Here is a 24,221-nt window from a genome sequence, read left to right on the forward strand (position 1 = left end):
GTGGAGAGTTTCAGTGCAGAATTTAGCTAGAGAATGAGCAACTTACACTGTCCAACCGTTGGTGCTTCAAAAAGCTGTGAGTCTGCTATTTATCTTACTTTTGTGTGCCATCTCTGCTGTAGATTTACTCAGAGCAATAATAGGTTTCCTTTCCCATATAGAAGTTTTGGATCCTCCTGTAGCAATTGGAGAGTGACAAAATGATTGCTCATAAGAGCTAAATTATCAATGAGTGCTAAAACATTGCTATCTTAAATCTGTCCTGTATTTGCAGAATGCAAAAAGTTCTGGGGAAGATGCTAAGCAGTTGAAAATCGCCAGTATAATTATTTATGAGAAGATGTAGAAACAGTTTCCCTTCAGTACATGGGCAAGAGACCATGAATTGCAGAGGATAACACCACAACTGGAGTACATTTTATGTTAGGATCTACCTAATCTTCAAAAAAATGATTAGTTCTCAGGTTTATGTTCCTGTCTCAAAGACATTTCTGTCACACATTTGTTATTTTTATTTGCATTTTTATTCATTATTATTAAATGTGAAACTTTTAGACAGCTCTATACACATGATCATGAGCAGTTACTGTAGTTCTGGAGAAAACAGTGACCACAGTCAAAGCCATTATCACATTTGAGCAAGCCTTTTCCTCTAAGAGAGGGGGTTCTGTACCTTTTAAGCCTCCTACGTGACTTCTCACTCAGAGCTGACATAATTTAGTCTCTTGATTATAGGTTTAGAAAAAAACATTGGTTTAGAATAGAAAACAGTCGCATCACAGACACTCAACAAGAGAAGCATGAAGTAAAGTTTCAAGATTGGAAAAGTTTGAAGGAAACCCACAGGAAGTTCCTCTCTCTCCAGAGACTGGTTTTCCTGCTGCACACTGAGATGCAGCCAGTCTGGCTGTTCCCAGCCTCTTCCAAAGGAGTAGGAATAACTCAGACTCTGCCTATTCTCTGCCAATTTGACATTTAGAGCTAGTTCTGGTGGGGATTTCAAGGTTTGTGTGCAAGTTAAAAGATACTTGAACACACATATTGGTGCCTTGCTAACTCCTGCTTGAGGGAGTATATTAGGGATGAGCTCCGAGGGCTGTGATTTCTGTACACAACACCTCCCTGTTTCTGGCTGCAGCTGGGAGAATAAAATGCTACAGGGAATTCTGGGCTTCTCACACAGTGTGGGACAGTTTGAAAAAACTGTACAGTAATTAGGGTGCCCCTCTCTTCTTTGGTAGCCAGCTTCTGACTTTGGAGTTGCAGGTGCAAAGGATCAGGGGCACAGCTACCCAGTGAGAAATGTTTTGGACACACAGTTGTGGAGTCAAGCCATAAAAGAGCTGATGGACCAGGCAAAGCACATAAACTTAAAATTCCTCTTTTATTCAGTGTTTACTAGTCTGAAATCCTGTGGGATTCAATAAGGCAAAGAGGATTATTTCTTGAGGCCTGGGAATTGAGGAAAGAAAACTTGGAAAAAGGTATTAAAATAAGCATTCATTCACAACAGAACTTATTTCTTGCTTTTCTTTTCATTTATCTGCATCTCAGTGTTTAGAAAGAAGTCATGTGAGCTTCTGAGCTGCGGGGACAGAGACAGTGGAGAACGTGTGCATCAGTGCAGAGTGCTGCTGGAGCCCTGGCAGAGCGAGAGGGAGGCAGAGGGAGCCTGAGAGAGAAAAGGCGAAGTGGTGGGAGCTGGAACAGCAGCAACTGCTGCTGCTGCACGATGCAGCTCATGCCTGGGAACCGGCTCTGCTGCCAGCACGCCTCTCTGAGGGCGCAGGTGCCTCACATCCAAAAGTCCTAGGTGGTCAGTGGCACTTCCAGGAGCCAAGCGCAGCAGCTTTATTCTTTTCTTTTCCTGCCAAGAGCACCTGTTTGAGGACTCCGCTTCTTTTCCTGGACTGAAAGGTATTTTTTGTCATTAATGTGTCTTTTCTATGAAAGCAGGTATGGGATCAGGAAAATATAACTCAGGGCAGGATGTTAAAGCAGATGTACAGAGATGTGGTGGGTTTCTCTGTCTCCTTCCCCTTTATAGCAGAGCTTAGGCAATCAGGAGCCCTTGTTAGGATAGAGTTTGACTTAAAATATGAAAGATGGGAAAGACAGGGTTAAAGTGTGGGGGTGGATCTGAGCTGTTCCCATCTGGCTTGCTTCACTATGCAACCTTTGAAAGTGGAGGAAAACTTTCCTTGTGCACTTGGAGAAGCAGCATTACACAGCAAGATGTAAACCTTGAAATCATTTAATATGAATGTGATTTGCTTAAATCTCTGCTTGGCAAATTACAGTTCCCATCACAGCAGAGCTCCCCTTAATACACACAAATTTCAGAGGTCTTAATGTTCTGTGGCTGTAAAAATACTTCTCTTAATTTCTTTCTCTCTCTTCCCTCTTTCCAGCATACTTGCCTCCTGCTGTGTGCACTCCTCCTTGTCTCCCTCCTGCCCGTGGGGACTGTACCCCTATGGATGCCCCCATACAGATTTTCCGTGAGGAGCCAGACTCCACCTGCTCCCCAGGGCCCTGCCGACCCCCCAGCACTAGCAGCAGCTGGCTCCCGGGCTGGGCAGACTATGACAGCAATGCCACTGGGCTCTTTGGGGACGGCCAGCACAACCACACCAGCATCTCCCCCGCCATTCCCATCATCATCACCGCTGTCTACTCGGTGGTCTTTGTTGTTGGCTTGGTGGGAAACTCCCTGGTCATGTTTGTCATCATAAGGTAAGAGGTTTTGGGTACCGGTGGGAAGAGGTGCAAAAGACCATCCCTAAGTTTGAGGGAGTGGGTGGATTATGGAAGCCCTACAGTGAGGAGCTGGAAAAAAGCTACTGAAAGGACCCAAACCTTGTCAGTCACAGTGGTTTGTCTGCACTTGTGTTAGAGAAAGGACAAGCTGGTTAAATGTGATAAATCCTGCAGCCTGAGGGAAAGCACTTTGTGCCTGGAGCTGTGTTCATTGGCTGCCCTCTAGGGATGAGATGCTGCTGGCATCCGAGGGAAAAAATCTCAAGTGAAAGAAGGAAACTTGAGCAAGGCAGCTTTTATTTCCACTGTGAGGAGACCTCGAGGGACAGTTTATGTGTCCAGTCATGTGGACACTGATCCATTATTGCCTTGGTACCTAATGTTTTCTTTAACAAGGAGGGAAAGCCAGGAAATTATAAAGATAGGAGGAAAGGCTTAATGTAAAGCAGTGTTTAACTCCAGTTGTTGGTGTTGAATTGAAGAAAGTAGAGAAAGTGCTGAAATACCTTTTCCATGGTTTTCAGGAAAGAGGAAAAACCTTTGTGTCTGTGTTAGTGAAGGTTTCAAAGTAAACCACTTAGTGAAATGCACTGTTACTTATGCTTGCACTTACACTTATGTATTGATGAATATTTTAGTTTGCACTGCACTTCCTCTCTCCTTTGGTCCTTTTCATTTGCAATCTGTAAGCATGCTTGGACAGTGCTGTTTAGCTCAGTTAATGAGCAATCCAGGGCGCTGAAATGATGCAACTTTTTGGACTTTTTCTCCACGGCCTGTTAGAATTCTGATAAAGTTTCTGGGGGAAAAAAATCCCAGAACTGTGGAGTATTCATTGTTCCAATGAAATCAGCTTGTACATGGAAAAAAATGGAGGTATTGGAAGGGATTCTCTTTTGTAAGGGATGCATGATAAGGGTCAAGCAATTGCAGAATGATGAAGTAATTTTCAGACTTGATAAAAGGAGAAGTTATGAGAACTACTGAAGTTGTTGATAAGGTACTTCAAAAAGATTAGTTATAATCAGGTGAATACTCTTGAATAATGAAAATAAATTTACTAGTCAGTGCAATAAAAAGAGATGCCTGTGGTCAGTTTAGAAAAAGTTGTTGGCTCCAGTTTTGTGCGGTTGTGATTTTTACATCCCTGCATGCCCTTTTGACCCTCATTCAGGGTACAGATTTAATTTTTTTTTGTATTTCTCCTTCAAGAAAAAAAGACTCCATACTTGACAGTCACACAGCTGCAAAGGCAGAGATTTTCTAAGCCATCAGTCAGTAACAAAGACAGCTGATTAACTGGCCTGGGCTCCAGAAATAAACCCAAACTTAGCCCTAGAAGTTAGCAGGTGTGGATTATCCTGGTGCATATATATTTGCTTTTTTCTCTTCTTCTGCTACCCCCCTATGACTATTTTTGTAAGGCTCTAGATAGCTATTGCTCTCTTTCCTTCTAGTTCCTACATTAGCCTTTCCTTGAATTTTCTTTTGGCCCATCTCTCAATTACATGGTAAAAAAAATGAATAAATATGGTAAAATATCTGTTGTGGCTTTTTTTTGTGGGGCGGTTTGGTTTTTTTTCTTTTTTAGATTTCTCTCCTAAGTTTTCTGTGTGGCAAATGCTTTAAACACTGATAGAATCATCAGTTGAAATGCAGGCAAATACAAGCCAACAGTTTTAAATTTTCTCATGGTCTTGAAATATTTCAAATGTTCGTGCAAGGGGTTTGTTTTATTCATTTCTGTCCAACTTCTCATGTCCCTCCATTTTTATCTCACATAGACTCTCTGCATGATTGTGTCTCAGGATGGATTTTAATGACCCAATGTACCCTGCAGTGATGTCCTTTTGTGAGGAAAGACAAGGTCTGTGGGAAGTTTGTGAAAGAAGACGGTAAGGGAGAGGCAGATCCTGTCCCCCAGCCATCCCACAATAGCCCCCCTCTAGATGCCACAAATCTGAAGTGGGATGGGGATATACTGAGGCTCTTTTTTAACATCCAGCTGAGTACAGGTTTTGTCTGAGGCCCTTTGCTGCCGTTTCTCAACTCTGAATTCCAGATCTGCTCTCTTCCTCCTAACCCCTCTAGACAGGCAGGCAAGGCAGTCATGACTCCTTCTCCCTTTGCTCATTTAAATGTCTAACACTGTTAGAATAGTTCAGGTGCAATTATTACAATAATCATCTAGCCCAACTGCCTGACACTCCAGGCCTGACGCTGGGTCACTTTTTGAGTGACAAAAAAAAGTTCCTCTCCGTGTTCTGAGACTTTCAGTCAAAGGGTTGAAGTGTCAATGCTGTGGTAGATTTACAAGACTCCAGAATCTTGAGATGCCTCAGAAACAGGCTCAAATTCAGCCATAGCCTGTGGTATAGGCAGGCCTTGGCCAATTCATTGTTTTTATACCACTACAGGACTGGTTTTGCTACTTCTGCATAAGGGCTGCTAAAGAAGCTCATGGACACTAGTGAGTCAGCATCTCAGAAACTTGTGCATGGAGTGCTGGGTGAATGAAATCTCTTACAGGTCTGGTGGAGTGTTTTTCTGCTGAGAGGGAAATCCCAGAGTTTCCTCAGAGGAAAAGATAACAGGAGAATGCCACTTCAGTCACATGTAGAAACTCCTGACAGAAAAGTAGTTGAGTTTGATACAGCTCCTGTGGGGAAAGTTTTGGGTTGAAGTCTGACTGGGAATGGTCCTCTAGGACAGTGTCAACAGCATGGCTTCTTAAAACATTTATCAGGAGACCTGGATTCTTCTCTTGGTTTTACTATCAAGCTTCAACACTTTTTCCTGTCCTGATGAGGTTGCTTCATGGTCTCCTCACGTGTAAAATGGAGATGCTGGCATTCGCTGTCTTTAAACACACAGCAAAAGTTAGATTTAAAAGCCAAAGTCTAATCACTAAAGCTTATAACAGAGCAAGAGCAGGTCTATTGTAAACACCCTGGGCTCCTCAGACACACGTAGAGTGGTCAGTTTTAATGTGCAGAAAAAGCTCTGCGTTGAGTAGATGGCACTCTGTTCCTGCCCATGCACTTGGCTCTCACAGTGTGGGTGGTTTGCAGGATCTCTCCCCGTGTTTGGATGAGCTGTGCAGCACGTGCACCATCCCAAGGGGCTCTGCTGTCACCTGGGTGGGTGGACACACCGTGCCAAGCCATGGCACGTGGGGTGTAATGCTGTCCTGTGGCTGCTGCTTGTCCTGGGGAGTAAGAGAAAAGGAAGGCATCACATTGTCTCTTGTATTGGTGGAAACGTAGGCACTGTGTAGGAAGCACAATCCTTCCCTGTGGAGGAGGAGGGGAAGTGTGGAATGAGTTTGCAGATACGTGGTAAAGTTGTCTGATCTCACCTGAGGGAAGTGCTACAGCTGTGTGGTTCTTGGCATTAGCAGAATCTACCTCTACCCCAAACCTTTTCTTTTGAGATTAGCTTTTCCTCTGAGGTCTCTTACTTTTTGGAAGTAAGTTGGCTGAAGAGGATGAAAAAACTTGTTTATCCTTGGAAGCAAAAAGGCTTTTTTCTCCATTTCTCTTACCTAATGACTTTTGTCTTTCAAATTTATTGCTGGTTGTAAGCAAGATGGTTGTTTCTTGTGACAGCTGCAGGGAAGAAAAATCTCCTGACTAAAGTTACAGTTTTAACTAGGATTTACACCATTGCATTTATCAAAACCATAAACATACTCTGACAAAACTCTGGGAGATGTTCTCTCTTTCTCTCTCCAGATGCACTTTTTCTACGTATTTATCTTACCCTCTTTGTTCCTGATGAGACCAGCTGATATCAACAGGATCCCAAAGAGCCAATCCTGTATTTATTTTTAAATTATCTTTCAAGCTTCCAGTGAACTGAATAATTTTCTACATTCAAGAATTTTTAAGAAGAGGTTTTGTTACAGATATGTATATTGATTCCTAAGGGAAAGGAAAAACCTTATAATTTTCTGCTTAGTCTAATGTTGAAGAAAACGTTTTACCACTGATATGTTTTTTGTTCTTATATTCATTGAACTGATCAACATTTTACATAACAGGAAGAGTGTATTAAGAAATGTCATATAAAATTGACTACTTTCCAGATTGTTTTAAAAATTTCTTCTTCATTCATTCCAAACAAGAATAAAAATATTTTTTTAAAAGTACACAACAATGAAATGGATTCAATACATTGGTTTAAATTAATAATAGGTTTTGATACCATCAAAAGATCACTTGTTAAATTGCTTTAAATTATTGTCCTAATTTTATCAAATTATTTTTGGAAAGAATATTGTTCTGAAATGAAAATTTAAGCTCCAGGAGAGTCGACCTAACTGAATTACCTGTTCCTTATTGCTGGCAGTTTGCATTATTTCATTCTTTTATGAAATCAAGGCTTTGGCTGCTAAAGGCAGAGGATGAACTGTACAATACTTTGTGAAGTTTAGGACTTTTAACCTTTCCTTTGCTAATCAAAAATCTGACAGCTTACTACTACCAGCAGAGAGGCATCAAATGGATTGATAGCAATTCATCACGGATTTCAAAGAGCATTTAGCTGTACCTCACTGAATGCAGGTAATTTTGATCAGTTCTGCAGCGTTAGTTCAAACGTGACATAATTTCCATCACAACTTTGAAGAGTGATCATTACCAAAAGCTTTTACAGATGGCACAAAGAACAAGGCAACAGGAAACATGAAAGAGGACAGGCTTATAGAAGAGTATTGATAGTTTGAAAACACAGACCATTTAAACAAAATGTTACTATTTCTAATACTTTCAAAACCCAGCTAGACAGTGACTAAGTGAGACCTGGGATTTATAAGCTGACAAGAAACCCAACTCATGGTCATGCTGTGATAACAAGAGCTGATACTGAAAATAGGCAGGGAGAGCAGAGGACAGGCTTGAAAGGAATATTTACCACAGACAGTATTAAAGAGAGGCTATAGCTTATAGTGAATAATGTGTTTGGCTTCTGAAAAGTAATTTGGTATACATCCAGACATTTCCGCTGGGCTAACAGCCAGGTAATCATTTAGTTCAGAGAAGGCATAACTGGAATCAGTGTCTGGTAGCAAGATGAATTACAGAGAACCTTTTTGAACTGGAAGAAAGTGAAAACTTAGAAGAACTTTCCAGTTTTGCTGCTGGCAAGGCAGAAAGCTTGAGATAACTTTCCTGTTGTCAGATGGGAGAGTGGTGGGTAGGTAGCTCCTGATCCTGGAGGAAGCACAGGGAGGGTGCACAGTGAGGAGATGGTGTAGGGGGGCACAGACTGGCTAAGCCCTCCTGGTGAAGAGGAAGAAATGAGGGAAGAGTGAAGACTTTTCAGGTTTTTTTTTTTTTGGTTTTTTTTTTTTTTGTTTTTTTTTTGTTTTTTTTGTTTTTTTTTCTGAGAAAGGATTTAGAATTTGCTGAAAGGGCGTTGTAAAAGGAAATTCTTAACTGGGTGATTTGGATTCCTGGGAGAATTAAGGACATTAAGGACAAGGGAAGATGATCTTTCTGCCTTGCACACTCTCACTGTCTAAACTGTGATTAATTTGTCCCTTTTAGTTAAATTCTTTGAAACTGATGAGTTCCCAAGAAGAGTTTTGATTCCAGTTATGTATTTCTTTCTGAAGAAAAAGCATCCAGCCACACTTAACTTCCAGGAAGTATATTTCAGGTCTCCATTTTGTTCCCCTCATCTCTAAATATCAGATAATTCTCTCAAAGTGAGGAATATATGCTCTTCTCCTTAAGGAAGACTTTGTGCTTTGCTTATTGCTATCTTCTTTTGTGAATTTAGAGAAATATTAGAAAAAGGCAATAGGAATATCATTTTGTCTACAGACAGGCATGAATCCACAAACAGGATTAGTTGTGGGGAAAAGGTGTGTACAGATGCAACGAGGATACTGGAAGAGGGATTTCTGACCATGCTGGCATTCCACAAAATGTAAAAACATTATAAGTAAAGAATATAAAAGTGCACAGCGCTTTAAAAAAAAAAAAGTGTACAAAATTTAAATTAATTTAAGATATTGGTTGAAATTAAAACTAGATTTTGATAACACCAAAAGAGTACTTGTTTATTTGCTTTAAACTGGCATGGTTCTATTGGGAAGTTGTCATGCCAGGCTGTGAATTACCTTTGAAATATTCATTTCTCCCAAAGCCAGAGGATTCAGCTCTCATTAGGTTCACCTTCTAATCCTCACGGAAGTTAAAATTAATTTTAGGCAGTTTCCTGTTTTCAGTTTTGAGACATTATTTTTAATGAAATTTCTGTGTTCTTTTCATGAGTATGAGAAGACAATTTTCTTCAGTGTATGAATTTCTGCAAATTCATGGTAAGAAAGTGAGCAGAACCTTCATGTTTTCTCCATTTCTTATACTGATTCACCTTTGTAACATGCAGCTGCTCATCTCTGCTCCAAAAGTCAGCAACACATTAAGAGCGAATGTCTAGAGTTCCCAAATTTAGCTGTGCTGCATGTGGAACACAGAGGATTTTACATTTGCTAAATGCACTTCCCACTGCATTGTTGGTAATCCAGCCACTGTGGCTACTGTTAGGCAACTGACAAAAACTTCCTTGAGTAGTGACAGATGAGAAACTGCATGGTAGGAATAGTTTAGACAGTATATTCAATGTTCATTTAGCATTCATATTCAGAATGTGAACATTAAATGAACATGTTTTACCATGCTGCTGGATGATGGACTGCATCAGGACTTACTGTTAGATTCACCTTTCAGAATGACTGGTTTGTCAAAGTGGGCAGGAGAAGAATATTTTCACCATGAAAGCTACAAGCTCTGCTCTTCTATTGACTGTGACTTAAAGTTTTCTGCATTTCACTTGAATCATTTCCTTTAGGAATGTGTGTGTTCAGCTGGTCTGTGCTGTGGGCTTCCAGGAGGCAGGTGAGGAAAACAGATAAATGGGAGGAGTCCAGAGGAAACCTCCCAGCTGCCTCCTAAGAGGGACTGATGACTTCTCCCTGAGCTGGCTCACTAGTGATATGTGCATTTGCTCTCTCTCCACATAATCCTATACTTGTTATAGAGCAAAGTCCCTTGTCTCCCATTAAACCTTATTATGGGAGTGTTGACCAGAGAGTTGGGTCCACATATTTGAGTGTGTAGTTGTCCTATAAAACACTCCCAGCTGTGTCAGTTGTTATCCATCCCTGTGGCAAAATGGAGACCAGGTGCATTGCTTTGGGAAGGAGAGTGATACCCATACCCCAAGATCCCTGAGTGAGTGGTTTCTGAGCACTTTTCTTTTTTTGTGTCCTGCAGAAATATCTAGGGGAAGCAAACATTCAACAAACTGTTGTCTGCTTCCAACAAGGAAAGAAAGACCCTGAGAAATCTTTTCCTGGAGATATTACCCCTGTTTTCTTGAGCAATGAGATTTGTTCTCTTTTCCAGGCAATCTCTGTCCTACTCAGTTCCCTCTCCCATAAACCCATGGGAAGCACTTTGCCAAAGGAGATCATGCCCTTTATTTAAAAAAAAAAAAAAAAAAAAAATCTTCCAAGAAGAAAGAATAGCAGGAAAGGTGGATGTTAGCAGAGACAGAGATTCAATGCTCACTAGAGCAATGTACTTGTGACAAGCAAAAAGATTTAGAATTATCTGTGTAACACCCTGGGAACTCCCCCATGGCAGGACTGATCACTGGGAAATATCTGCGGCAGCATGAAGTTTTTCAGGGATAGAATAAGTTGCTTGACAAGGTCAGTATTCATCTCTACTTATCAATAGAGAGCAAAAAAATCTGGTACATAATCTAAGCTAATTGTCCAGGCTCTTTCATAATATTATTAGACATAATGGTTTTAGATAAAGTACCAATTTAGTGAAATTCTGCATTCTCACTGATTCATTTTCAGCTGCAGTGATTCACAGCACCTTGAACTCTGACCTCTCCTATCAAAGTCATGGAAGCAGAAATTTCACAGGTTTTTTTTCTACGATTTTACAGTTTCTTGCAAAAGAGGCTCTTGAGCTTACATAAAAATATTAAAAGCCTTAATCATGGAAGGAGAAAGATTAGTTCATTTTTGTTAAGTAGTGTGAATTTTCTTCCACACTGACCACTATATACATGGACTTGAACTAACTCAGAGCCTGGTTTGTTAGCTCAGGAAAAAAAAACCTTCTGCCTCCAATCTAAATCCACAAGATCTTGTTCAGGCTCAGTTTAGGGATAGTGCAGAGAACAAATGGTAGTGGAAAATTGTAAGGATTTTAACTATACCTTTTGACATTCACATAGATTATGCTGTCGGGGAGGAAGAATAAAAGACAAATTCATGCTTTTCTTTTTTGACCTGCTTTAAAATTGGTGTCTTTAGATACTTATTAGTAAAGAGAATTCCACTTTATGATATAATTTTGTCAACAACAATTTTTTTGTCATGTCCTAAAAGATTTGATTAAGACAGGCAACCTTTAAATATGTGCAGTAACAAGGTTTTCCTTTATTTAAAGTGTCATCTGAAGTCCTCTACTGCTAAAATGTGGCAATTTAAAATATGATAATGTCATATAGCCCAATACAAATATGACAACTACAGCATGTTAATTTTTATATTCTCTAAATGGCCTTAGCTATAATTTCATATTGGCATAAGATTTTATATTGGATTATGAATATCCAAGAGAGAGCTGAGCCATCCTTTGGACATGGTATGGGTTTGGAATAGATCCTCCTGGATTGTTTTTTTGGTTTTTTTCTTCCTGTTCTGACACAGTATTATAGTGAGTGTAGTCAGAATATAGCCTTGAGATTTAGAGCTTTCCTGACTAAGCTGCTTGATCTCCATATACTGCATTCAGAGGAACCTGGTGGAACAGAGCCTGCATCCTGCTGATAGGTGTTTTTGCAATTTGCTTTAGATGTGCTTTAGCTTTAATTTTCATTCACTTACCCAGGTATCTGTGAAAAAAAACCTGTGTTTGCTATTCCTCATTGTATTTTATGCTTTTGTACTTTTCCTCTGCAACTGGAGAATGTTGTAGTATATTTGTTAGTTTTGCTCTCTTCCCCATCCCTCATTTCACACTGCAGGGAACGTTTCATTACTTCATCCTATTGCAGTTACAGGAAAAAAAAAGTTTGACCAGAGCCTCTTTCTCACCTTTTATCAGCTTTTCTAATGCTACAGTGTACTTTAGAATCACAATCCTCTTCTGTCTTTGAGATAATAACTTTAAGGGGCACTACTAGCAGACACCAGATCCTTAGTAGCATGCTTCCCTCTTCTGTTACCACAATTTCATTGATAGCCTAGGCTGGAGGTGTGATTTCTTCTTATTTACTGTCTTAAAAGCTGTCTTAAAAACATGTTCTATTCCAGAGGGAAAAGAACAGCAATGATGAGTCAACTGAGAAACAGAGGGAAAATTTCTAGGGGTCAGTCTAAAGTCTCAAAGAACTTTCCATTTTTGGAAAGTGAATGATGCCTAATAGTTTTTAGAATTTTATTTTTGCTATGCAAGTTGACATAATTTAAAACTTGCCTCTTAAAAATTCCATAATATACCTATCAAAAAAATCCATATGAAAGTGTTTTGCTTCATCTTGACTGTTTGTCTGCAGTTTTGATATATCTTCTAGGTTTTAGTTTACAGAGGCTTGAGGCCTGCTTATAGTTTTACAAGCAGTCTTGAGATCCACCAGCTTAAGTGATCATAGTTTTTTTCTGCTGCTTGAAATTAGATTCTAGCACCTGTTTTAAAAGAGGGACTTTACATTCCAATGTAGTATTAGAAATGTTGCCATTCTCTTAAGAAGTCCCTATATCTAACAAACCCTTTTTTAGACATGGGATTTCCCATGAGCAGTTTACACATGCATGGCTTATAAATATTATAATAGTCTTTGAAACTTGTACCTCAGACACTGAGAAAATGTAATTAATTGCTACTGTGCCATTTAGGCTGTAATTATGTTCAGGTTTACCCTATCTGTCCCGCTAAACTAATTAAAACAGATATAAATATTTTTGCTTAAATGGATTCAGATATTTGATCAAGAATTTTAATTTTGCAAAGGAAGACAAGATTCCCTTATGCAGTCACTGTTTTGGCCTTGTTCAAGTGAGTGGAGAGTACGGTGAGAAAACACCAGACCACAAAGAAAATATTTCCTTCTATGTTTTGGTGCAATAAAATGAGTTGTAGGAAAGCAGGCAAATCCCTCATCTTGTGGACTTTATCAGGGTCTGCTTGAAAGGGTCTGCCAGCAACAGCAGTCACTCTGCTACTTAATCTGGACTTTTGATTAAACCTGCAAGCACATATATTCAGAGGCACGTGTGCATTTAGTATATTTCAGGTGTTTAATTAAAAACATTCAAAGGAGTTTGGATGATTGAGTCCAGATTCTCAAAGGCATTTCTGAATTTTCTAAACTTCTAAATGAATGTATGACTTTATCTATACTGCATAATAACTTTAAAGGCCAATACCACATTTATACACAGGCCAATGTTTCTAGGCAAAAGTAGTCAAGCTCTTTACTAGCCCTGTTTTACCACACTTGTTTGTTATTCTTCCACTGGAATGCTAGGGAGGAGAAAAAGGGTAAGGGATGCTGGGATAATATGGCATAAAGAGTTGTAATGGCACACACATAAAAGAATTGAATTAAGGTTGCAAGGAATGGGAAATGTGAGATATAAAGACTTTTGGATATTTGCTTTTCCAAGGCTGATAAAATCTTAGATATTTTTCCCCAGTTTTCTGATTTTCTTAAAGGAAAAAAGGTCAAGCTAATTATTCTACAATTTGAAAGCAAACTTTCCTTATCCAAACCCTTGGCAAAGTTTTTAAAGAACTACAGATATAATGATTCAGGAGAATGATTACTTGTGTCACTTCTGCTTATCAAAGGTCATTGCATTTCTTCTGAATGTTCCTGTGTTAAGTCTAGTAACTTGTATTTGACTGAAGCAAACCCTTTGTAAAGCAGCAGACCTTGATTTGCAGGCATCAGTGGATGGAAAAATTACTCCTTCCTTTTTCCCCATAATAATCACCTTAGGTGTTAAGGAACAGCTGTCATTGTTTCTAAGCTGAATTTGTCATTCTTAAGAGTTTTATGTATTTGTTCTTGTTATGCTTTTCTGTGTAGTCTGAAAGAACTCTTCAGTACCTGCTATTTTCTCCCTGTGAAGGTCTTCAGACACTGTAATCAAGTCACCTCTTGGTGTTCTTTTTGATATACTAAATGTGCTCAGCTCTTTAAGTTAGTCAAAGATTTTTCTCCAGTCCCTTCATTTGTTTTTAGTTTTTTTTATGCAACCATTCCAGCTTTCCGCAGTCTTTTTATTGCAATAAAAATAAGACAGCAATTCCAAGTATCATCAGTGATGTCCATAGAAGTAAAATTGTCCTTCTACTAGTCTATTTAATTTAATGGAAATTAGTCCATTTTATCAGAAAGTTTTGAGTGTTTAGTGAACTTTTGTTTGGTCTTACAGCTGAGATACACTTGAAGATAGTATTTTTTTCTTTTTTTTTAACCAGGAGGGAAGTTATTTGTCTGATAATATGTCCTGGTTTTTTTCTAATTGTAAGGACTCATATTTGTGTTTGAACTGTGCCTTAAGGGCTATAATGTGACCTACAGGACAAAATGACTCCTCTCCTGGAGGGTCTGTTGAGGAGATTGATCTAGTGGGAGGCAGAAGCCCGTCTCTGACTGATGGTTCAGTATGTGGGTGAGAAGGGTGTATTCTCTCTTCCCTTGCTGATTTTTTTTTTCCTTTTTCTTCAAACCACCATTTGGCATTTTTTTTTTCCTTGATAATTCTTGATTAGAATGTTTTAGAAAACCCAATGCTATTTTTAACATTTCATATTGGTCATAAAATGAAATTCCTGCCCACATTTTTGGACAGCTAATTTACATATTGGGCACAATTTGACAGCACTGCTTAATTTCATTTTTAAGTATTTTTTTGTTCTACACATCAAAGTTTTGAAGGCAAAAAACATTGTGCTATGTGTTCATTGTCTAAAGTGGTTGAATCTTATATTTCCACTGTAAATTATTAGTGACATATAGCAAAATGTAGCTGTGTGTGTTACGTATGCACTTCTAGTTTGGACACACACTCAAAATATGAGGCTGAAGCAATTCTGAGAAAGAAAATCTCATTAAATCCAATGATAAATTAACAGCAAGGAGCAAACACAACTATTGAAGAGAAGCACAGGAGTGATAAGTAAATTCCCATGTCAGCAGGCTCTCCATCATCCTTTGTGTCCTTCACAGAGAGGGAAGCAGTCCTCCACAGGCTGTCTCCCAAAATTGTCATTGGGGTCAAACAAAGCAGGGTGCCATCTCAAAACACAGATCCTATTTTTCTATGTAGGCTGAGGTTCCTACCAGCTGGACAAAACAAGGGCTTACTTTTGCTGAAATTAAAGAATGCAGAAAGAAATACTGCTATGATAGTTTTTTCCCCACTGTGGTATCCTGCTTAAACAATAGTGATCTTTAACATTATCAGTCATGAAAGGGAGGATTGGGAGAAGGTGATGGTAAGAAAGGAGAAGAAATTGGCAAGGAAGGTAAATTACTAAAACTGTATCAGCTGGCACTGTAGTGAATTCAAGGAAGACAAACTATCATATAAAAAGCAAACTGGCCCAGCAAACATAGCAATTAACTTGTTTTCTTACTGGAGAATGGGATAACAGTTTCTTCCAAAAAACAAACCCAGAAATCTCACAATCACTGACAGATAGCTATAAGAAAAAAGAAACAGAAAACAGAAACAGAAAACATTTTGATCACTTTCAAATTTAGCAGTGATATTTTCTTGTAACAGGATTTGAGAAAATAGAACTGAAATTTGTCTAATTAGATTAAATGTATTCATATACCTGTTTTGCCTGTGGTAAATAGCTCTAACTGCTAATATTGGTGCTGCAAGATTGAATAAAGTGTGTTCACTTTTATCCCAAGCATCTTGCAATTGTGTGCATTTCTATCAGAGATGAGAAAAGACATAAAAAACCAACTATGGCAAACCTGGCTGATAAACTGTTATCTATCTGAATTGAAATAATCATATCTTGTAGTAATAAAGACTTTTTTTTTTTTTTTTTTTTTTTTTTGCAGGTACACAAAGATGAAGACAGCGACCAACATCTACATCTTCAACCTGGCTATGGCAGATGCACTTGTTACCACGACCATGCCTTTCCAAAGCACTGAGTACCTGATGAACTCCTGGCCCTTTGGTGACGTGCTGTGTAAAATAGTGATTTCTATTGACTATTACAACATGTTCACCAGCATTTTCACACTCACCATGATGAGTGTTGATCGATACATTGCTGTGTGTCACCCTGTGAAGGCTCTGGACTTTCGTACACCTCTCAAAGCAAAGATAATCAACATCTGTATCTGGCTGCTGTCCTCATCTGTTGGTATATCAGCAATAGTTCTGGGAGGCACCAAAGTCAGGGAAGGTGAGTGTGAGCATTCAAAATTCAGTCTTTTTATTTCTCAACTGACAATAAATTGTAGGTTCAAATATTGATCAAACCTTATTTATTCCTTCTTCAAAATTACATTTAAATTCCTGACATTTTGAAATATATAGTAGAACATCTCAGTACAACATATAAATCATTTAAGCTCTGATGCCCATACTAAATAAAAGAACAAAATGCACTTTGGAGCACTGCCTGTGCTAAAATGAGACCATCAAAAACTACAAGCACACAGTAGGGGAAAATTATCAGGAGTTTAATCACAATGGGCAAATCTAGAATCAGTTTAGGTGAAATCTTGAAATGTGGGCTTAAGGTTCTTTTTGTATATGTTGTGAGAGTAGTTTCAATGAAGTCCCAACAGCAAAACCTAGAATTCTTGGGAGTTTATTATCACAACCATTTCACAGAGTTGAAGGCATGGTGAAGAAAGGAAAAATCAGTAGCTGGAGAGAGAAAATTAAGGTAAATGATGTATGACAATATCTCAATATCATATTTAAAATAGGATGGGAATTTATATGGAAACCTGGAAAAGCTGAGAACAAGGATTGTCACAGTAAATGGAAATTCAGGCTATGGTAGGGAAACAGCTACAAGAACACAAAGTCAATGAAAACTGTATGCAGACCATGTGTAGGCTTTGCTTGAAATCCCTGTTCCTTGAAGGACTGTGGATTTAGCCCCTATAGATCCTGACTCATTACCCTGCTATGGGGTTAATCTGATTTTGAGACCTTCCTTGAGAAGGAAAGAGGAGAAGCATTTTCTCACACACGTGCTTCATACCCACAGGTGTAAGTGCAGTGCAGAGGCATCTCGGGGTCTTCAAAAAGCTGGAGACTTCTAATGCTGTCCTTGGTAGGGGTCTTCCTATTACTGGGTGGCTGGAAAAAATACAGGCATTTATTTGGTAGGAACCTTGTTTGAGGTGTAAACAACCTTTTGAAAAATTATTCCTAATTTTCTGAACTATCAACCCTTCCTATTTAGAAAGGTTTCATTCCTCTTGAGACAAATGTTTACCTAAGGGCACTGTTTCATTTGGCAGACAATAAATGCAGTACGTTAAGCTGTTTGACATAGACCAATGTGAAAAATCATTTCAGTAACAGCTGCTCAAGGACTGATAGATTTGGCTGAAGATATATAGATTTTGTTCTTGCTGTTAGTCTTCTGTTATGTAGGTGAGAGAGAAGTCCTCTGGAAGCTCTCCTTTCAGTGCTTTGGGGGATCACATGTCTTGGTCTGCAGTGCTGTAGCTCTTCTCCCCAGCAAAGTTGTGACAGGCTCTATAAAACAAGGTCTACCTGGGGAAACATTAACTTCAGGCATATTTGGAAGAATGTCTTGCTACATACGAGATCCTGAAGGCCATGGGACACTGGTTCAGGCAGGTGTTTTGTTGGAACCTGCTCAACTAACAGAATATTCCTGTCATTCAGTGTCAGCAGTACGTTTAGATCACGGGGGTCCTCTGAGGCCAGCAATGATTTAATGCCTTTTCCACGCCATGTAGAAGGCAGCCCTTTTTTATAACTTATGAAACAGAGACCTGTAATACAGAACACAGCTGGGCTAAATGAGGTTGGAAATATTGGCAGCTGCTTGTCAGCTGCTACTGTTCCTCCCTGCTTGTCTAATCTAAGGTCTCTCTTGAGCATTTAGTGTCAATTACCTTGTCTGGTGTGCTCATGAATTGCCCTGATAAATGCTGAAGTGGAAGGCGAGGATGCTCCCCTTGCCTGACAGCTGGAGCTCAGGCCTGAAACTTTATGTCATGTTGGTTAAAACATTTGTTGTTTATATGCTTCAGGGCCTCTGTTGGATTCACATTTAAGCAGCAACTGAACAACAAATGGAAAGTGATTATACTTGAGGTTCCCTCACCGTGCTCAGTTAATCCATTTTGTTATCGCAGCTCAGAATTGCTCCCAGGTGTGTCCTTTTAGATACGATTTTCCTGCAGAATAAATTTTACATCTGTGTAAATTTTTCTGCTGTGGCCTTAATGGAAGATTTTTTGCTGAAGGATTGTTCTGCTATCAAAAAAAAAAAAAAAAAAAAAAGTATAAAATTAACTCTTTGTATTGCCAGTAAGGATATGAAGGATATGAAAGTGACATAATCAATATTTTATATATATATATAATATGTATGTTTCTTAGACCAATATTAAGATTAATCTTAAATGGTGGTTTATCAAGCACATTCTAAAATATATTTACAACAAATAACATATAGAATTCAGTGTTTTTCCTTAAATATATCAATATATTTGGAATATTTGTGTTTCCAAGTAGAAAATGTCAGTATGAAATCTGAGTATTATGATACTATTCATAACTTCTGCAACTTTTCAGGCAGTAAAAATATAATAATAAATAATAAATATTTATAAATAATATATCCAATAAATATATTGCATTTTATTATGTTCCACTTCCAAAGTTCCAGAAAATTAATATTGTGTTGTGCATTATGACCAGAATTTCTATTGACTGTTTCCTGCTTGTAAACAGGGAAAATGTAAACAGATTCCATAAAATACTATGCTATGCCATAGTATATATATATATATCAAGTGCAATACATTAATAATAATGAATTTAGAATAAGATTTTCCATAGAAAGTAAACTGCAATGAGATGCAAGATAATAATTAAGTTTGTATTTGATGATTTGGAATTCTAAAATAACATTGCCAACCACAAATTATAGCAAAATACAGTGAGGACGACATAATAATTTTGATAAATATGTGAAATTATGTCAGTAGATCTGAAGAGACTGTTTCTTCTGGGAGTGAGTTTCATTTGAGTAGCTGGATGTGGTCTGGAGCAGCCATCCCTGATCATACATCATTTTCATCCCACACATCTGGAGTCAGCTTTACTAATTTAGAAAATACATCGGCATCCTGATTTTATGTCATGGCTGCTAAGCCATGCTCTACTACAAATAACAGTAATACTTGACAGGAAAACTTCTTTGAAGAGGATTATTGGCATTTCTAGAATGAAATTAAGTAAAAGCAAGTATGCTTATGAAAACCTACATCACAAAGGATTTAGATAAATTCATTGAGTGTCAAGTCACACTTGTGCTGTCATCTGAGTATCCTGCATCAACCTAGAAAAGATGTCTTTTCCATTTCCAGCTTTCAGAATCATACATATTATTTAAAATAAAACCTCAAAATATTTAGCTTTTTTAGCTGTAAATGCTTTCTATTAAAATGTTTCTGTATTTAATATTGCCCAGTAACAGCTTTCTGATATCTAACCATGGAAATGTGTGTATGGCACTACATGATAACTTTCTCCCCTAATTGTTTTTCAAAATAAATTGTCTGCGATATCTTTTTGATTTGGGAAGCATTTTTATAGCAGGGAAATACAGCCTGGTTTTTTTCTGACTCGTCCTGATCGAGACAGATATGAAAAAATGATGTTCAGGAGTACATGGAATCACTCCACTCTTAGATCTGAATCAGTGAAAAACAATACATAATAATTTGTAGAGGAATGACAAACTCAGTAGGAAAAATTATAAAAAATCCAAAGAACTTTACAGGATAAAATCTAAGCTGCAATTCAGAATGAAAAATCCCCGTGTTACCCTGACTTATCTTCAGTAGAGTTGAACTACTGACAGTAGTCGTAAATTTACCCCTTCTCTTGCCTTTTCATTTATCTTATTACTTATTTTTCCACATGTTTTATATGCTGGAAGGCTCCAATGAGGTCAGCAAATTAAACCTCAGATATTTCATTCCTTAGCTGCCTCCTGTCAGATGAAATATTTCTGCTAAATACATTCAAGTGGCAGCCTGTGGCTCCGAATCCTGGCATGGACAATGGCAAGGGGCTGGACTGATCTCTGTGGCTCAGATGCTGCAGTCTCTGCACAGGCTGCATTTCCAATGGCATGATCTGCAAAAAGAGTAGCTCCCATTGACTCCATGCACACGTGTATTTAATTTGCTTCTATTTAACAAAAAAGAAGATGTTTCTATGGGTTTTTTCTGAATGTAAGCATTTGTGTGTACTCTATTTGTGCTGCAAAAGGCACATGGGAAAAGATTATTACACAATTATTATATATTGGCAAAATTTTCTTACTATCAAAAGCTCCTTCAGCTTCTACCATTCATGATATCAAAAATCTTTTTCCACCCACAGACAAAAATATATGTGGTTTGATAATAATGATGAGATTTCTACTTTGCTGAACATGGTACTCAGTCTGGTTTTAAATCTCAGTGAAATTCAAATAGAAACAACTTTACAGATTTTGTTTTTGTGCTCTGCTTTTTTTGATCCTCCCATGGGAAAGAAATTTTGTACAATATTTTGCATGTGAAAAAGCTCAAAACTCAGTAATTTCTAGACACAGCTATATAAAACAAGTTTTAACGCTAACTGAAAGCTTCCTTGGAGTGATTTAATGATAACTCCATTTATTAATATCGCAGTACATGCTAATCACTTTTCATAGGTTACACTATGATAATGACATTGTTTAGAATATCTAATAACAAAGCAATTTTCTTCTTGCTTCCTTCATTTTTAGATACTGCTAGCACTGAATGCTCCTTGCAGTTTCCAGACAGAGATTATGTGTGGTGGGACATCTTCATGAAAATCTGTGTCTTTGTCTTTGCGTTTGTTATTCCGGTTCTCATTATAATTGTTTGCTATACTCTGATGATTCTGCGCCTGAAAAGCGTACGGCTTCTCTCCGGGTCTCGAGAAAAAGATCGAAACCTGCGCCGCATCACCAGGTTGGTGCTCGTGGTTGTGGCAGTTTTTATCATCTGCTGGACTCCTATTCACATTTTCGTGCTGGTTGAGGCCTTAGGGGACGTGTCCCACAGCACTGCTGCCATATCCAGCTATTACTTCTGCATTGCTTTGGGTTACACCAACAGCAGCCTCAACCCAATCCTTTATGCCTTTTTGGATGAAAACTTCAAGAGATGCTTCAAGGACTTCTGCTTCCCCTTCAAGATGAGAATGGACAGGCAGAGCACCAGCAGAGTCAGAAACACTGTGCAAGACCCAGCTTACATGAGGGAAGCAGGTGGGGCAAACAAACCTGTATGACTAGTCGTGGAAATGTCCTCTTACTGTCCTCAGGAGAGAGAGGAGTCCAATGACCTAGGACTGACACAGATTACGACTGCAGTTTGAGATTGACTCACCCAGACAGACATTTCTGGAATATTTCAGAAATCCCAGCAGTTTGAACTAAAGCAAGTTTATTATTGATAAACAAGAATCTCCTGAAAATTGGCTCAAATGAAAAGCACCTGGATGATGGTCAGGTTTTGGCACCGTATCTGCTGTACTTTGGCCGGCACCAAAACACACTTTTGCAGAGTGAAGAGATAATGTTGCACCAGGTGATTCCAGATGAGAATGGTTCTCACTCTTCTCTTTACAACAGGTAACATTGTAAAAGGCAACATTTGGTCATAAAACTGAACTATACCAGAAACTTCTGCCCCACCAGTGATTGCTTCTAAAGTATGGAGTTTGATAACTTGATCCTCTTTAACAGTAAAGAGTGTTAGGTTTCTGTGAAAAATGCCACAGCTGTAATCAATATTGTCTTCAATTAATATATCTGTTTGTGCTGTGAAAATCCAATTTGAGCATGATCTGCCCACACACCAAAGTGATTTTTTTTGTGTCTGTGTATGGTAAAGCCTTTTGGCATTCAAAAATACTGTAATTTAATGGGAATTGTTATCACATGTTTAATCACCTCTGTGTAATGTTTTGTATGCGTGATTTTCCAAGGTGGTTGTTTCTTTATTGAGTCTGAATAATATAATATGCATTTTCAGAGTGTATATTGAACAAGAGGCTAGAAAACTTCAAATGCTTCACTTGTTACAAAACTGATGAAAAGTCGTGTTACATTCATTACATGGAGGAAACACTCTCATATGCAACTTGTTTTCCTGGACAATATGTAAGCAGACTGAAATAAATATTTGACAAATTAGAAACAAGGGAAGTAGCACATGAACTAACTGTATTGATACAATGGAAATTAAATATTACTGAATGCTTTAATGGCATTTCATGAAAATTATCCTGGTTTATTGATGCTGATATGTTTTCTTCGATACAGTCCTATGACTTCAGTAATTTTCTCTTTTCCTGTGAAGGTGGAGGTGTCAAGCCACAGATAAACAGATTACTAGCTTACTGAAGGTGAGTTTATGGTAAAATCGAGCCTAACTTCTTCTGTAGACTTTTGCCTTCCTGATGTTATATATTGCAACTCCCACTACAGCTGTTGCTGAAATTTGGAGGAATGCTCTCATTATCTTCACCCTGAATAGATACACCATACATGTTCTTGTTAATTTCGTTCCTTATACAAAAGAAAGAATAATGTGGGTGCCTTCATTTCATGGAAAATTTTCTCAGAAACACAATCTGGTTTGGTCCTATCAGACCAAAAATGCTTTATGCCCACCGGTACAAATAATGAGTTTTTTATTTAACTGGCAGTCCAGTTCCTGTGGAAGTGCTGTAGAAAGTCAGCCTTCTGCAGGACTTACATATACTTTATTGTTAATACAGTCATGATGTCAAATATTTTTGATATCAAATATTTTTGATATCAAATGCTGTTGTTGAAATAATCAAGACAACTCTTTCTGGACAAGTCTAGCACTTTCTGATTGTTTCTACGTGAAGAATGATTAGCTGACCTCAGGATGCTTGCTTTACCTGGGGAAGTGAACGATACTCACACAGCTGTTGAGTCTCACCTCCTATTCCATCATTCATCCATTTTTTTAACATGCAACCACCTTTCTAAACTAAGTCTTGACCTTTAAATAGCCACAAAAAGAGAATGTTTAAAGTAAAAGTTGAAAATTCAAGGCATTTATCAAGTTAGTAGCAAGTGAAATGGGAAAGAACTAGAATCTATTTTCATTCAAAATAACCTATTTTCTTGTTCATGACTTACCATTTGCATATGTAAGTATGTGCTTGAATAGGGTTTTTGTTCTACACATTATGTGCAATGCTTTGCATTGCAATGAAAAATCAATGTTCTTAATTTGCAAAAAGGAGGCTTCTAATAATATTTTTGAGGTTTATGTTTTTAAGAAGGAGATCATGATTTCTATCACAGTAGGAGGAAATTATAACTTCCTAACAATTAAGCTTGCAAAATGTTATAGGAATGTGTCCTTAAGGTTTCTTTCTGTAATTGAACATTAACAGGCAAATTAGTCTGAATGCAATAGAAAGAAATCTTGGAAGTTTTCTTGTCAAATTGAGCAGCTTACTGCACTTCACTGAAAACCAGCAGAAAACTGGCCAAGATATCTTTCACACATGAGAAAGTACATTAAAAATGATACTACGGTCTTGCTCACAGAGTCTGCTCCTAGATGATTGAATTCCCATTGCAAAACACTTCACTTTCTTTGTAACTCCAAGCCAATGACTTGCCCTCTCTCTTGTGCTGGCTCCAGGATGCTGCAAGAGGTGAAGGCAGGGTAGGAGCTGCCTGGCTCAGGAGTAGGTCTGGCTGGGGAAAGGGGCAACAGGGACAGGCTGTGCTGTCCCATGAGGGGCAGACACATGCAGGCAGCCTGGGAATTGGTTGTACTTGCTACTACCACTCTTATCTCCCTTTCTTTTTGGAGGTCCCAAAAATTCAATACTGTAAAAGCATGGTCATGGACCTGCTTGTGGAGCCAAATTCCAATCAATAAACTAGTATGGATAGCTAATATGTTTCTTTCTGTGTTTTTGCTTCTTTTAACTGAGAAGTCCTTTATTTGGAAAATACACTTGGTGTTCTGGTTCAGGACAGACCAACACATGGTAGAGAAATGATGCTGAGAAACCCCAAGTTTAGTTAATGAGAAATATATCAACAAGATGAGAAATTCACAGGAAAACTGAGAATGAAATTTTT

At 38.2% G+C, this 24,221-nt stretch overlaps 1 protein-coding gene across 2 annotated transcripts; it reads left to right on the plus strand.

The window, feature by feature from the left end:
* The first annotated feature begins 1,538 nt into the window (after nt 1-1,538).
* OPRK1 (opioid receptor kappa 1) lies at nt 1,539-21,891 on the plus strand. Of its 2 annotated transcripts, XM_041473688.1 has the most exons (4): nt 1,539-1,917; nt 2,412-2,736; nt 15,886-16,238; nt 20,838-21,891. In XM_041473688.1, exons 2-4 carry the CDS (start codon nt 2,477-2,479, stop codon nt 21,368-21,370), a joined length of 1,146 nt encoding a protein of 381 aa, XP_041329622.1. In that variant the 5' UTR covers nt 1,539-1,917; nt 2,412-2,476; the 3' UTR covers nt 21,371-21,891. The 2 variants fall into 2 exon arrangements, with proteins under 2 accessions (XP_041329622.1, XP_041329623.1); XM_041473689.1 differs by lacking the exon at nt 1,539-1,917 and having other exon boundaries at nt 2,477-2,736; nt 15,886-16,242; nt 20,848-21,891.
* The last annotated feature ends 2,330 nt before the right edge of the window (nt 21,892-24,221 follow it).

The sequence above is a fragment of the Pyrgilauda ruficollis genome, unplaced genomic scaffold, assembly GCF_017590135.1.
Source record: "Pyrgilauda ruficollis isolate IOZ18807 unplaced genomic scaffold, ASM1759013v1 scaffold30, whole genome shotgun sequence".
Lineage (NCBI taxonomy): Eukaryota > Metazoa > Chordata > Aves > Passeriformes > Passeridae > Pyrgilauda > Pyrgilauda ruficollis.

Bases quoted from the DNA above. Each gene is read 5' to 3' on its own strand.
- OPRK1 (XM_041473688.1), top strand. From the start codon at position 2,477: ATGGATGCCCCCATACAGATTTTCCGTGAGGAGCCAGACTCCACCTGC. The intron at 2,737-15,885 runs GTAAGAGGTTTT...TTTTTTTTGCAG, and splicing joins GTCATGTTTGTCATCATAAG to GTACACAAAGATGAAGACAG. The intron at 16,239-20,837 runs GTGAGTGTGAGC...CTTCATTTTTAG, and splicing joins AGGCACCAAAGTCAGGGAAG to ATACTGCTAGCACTGAATGC.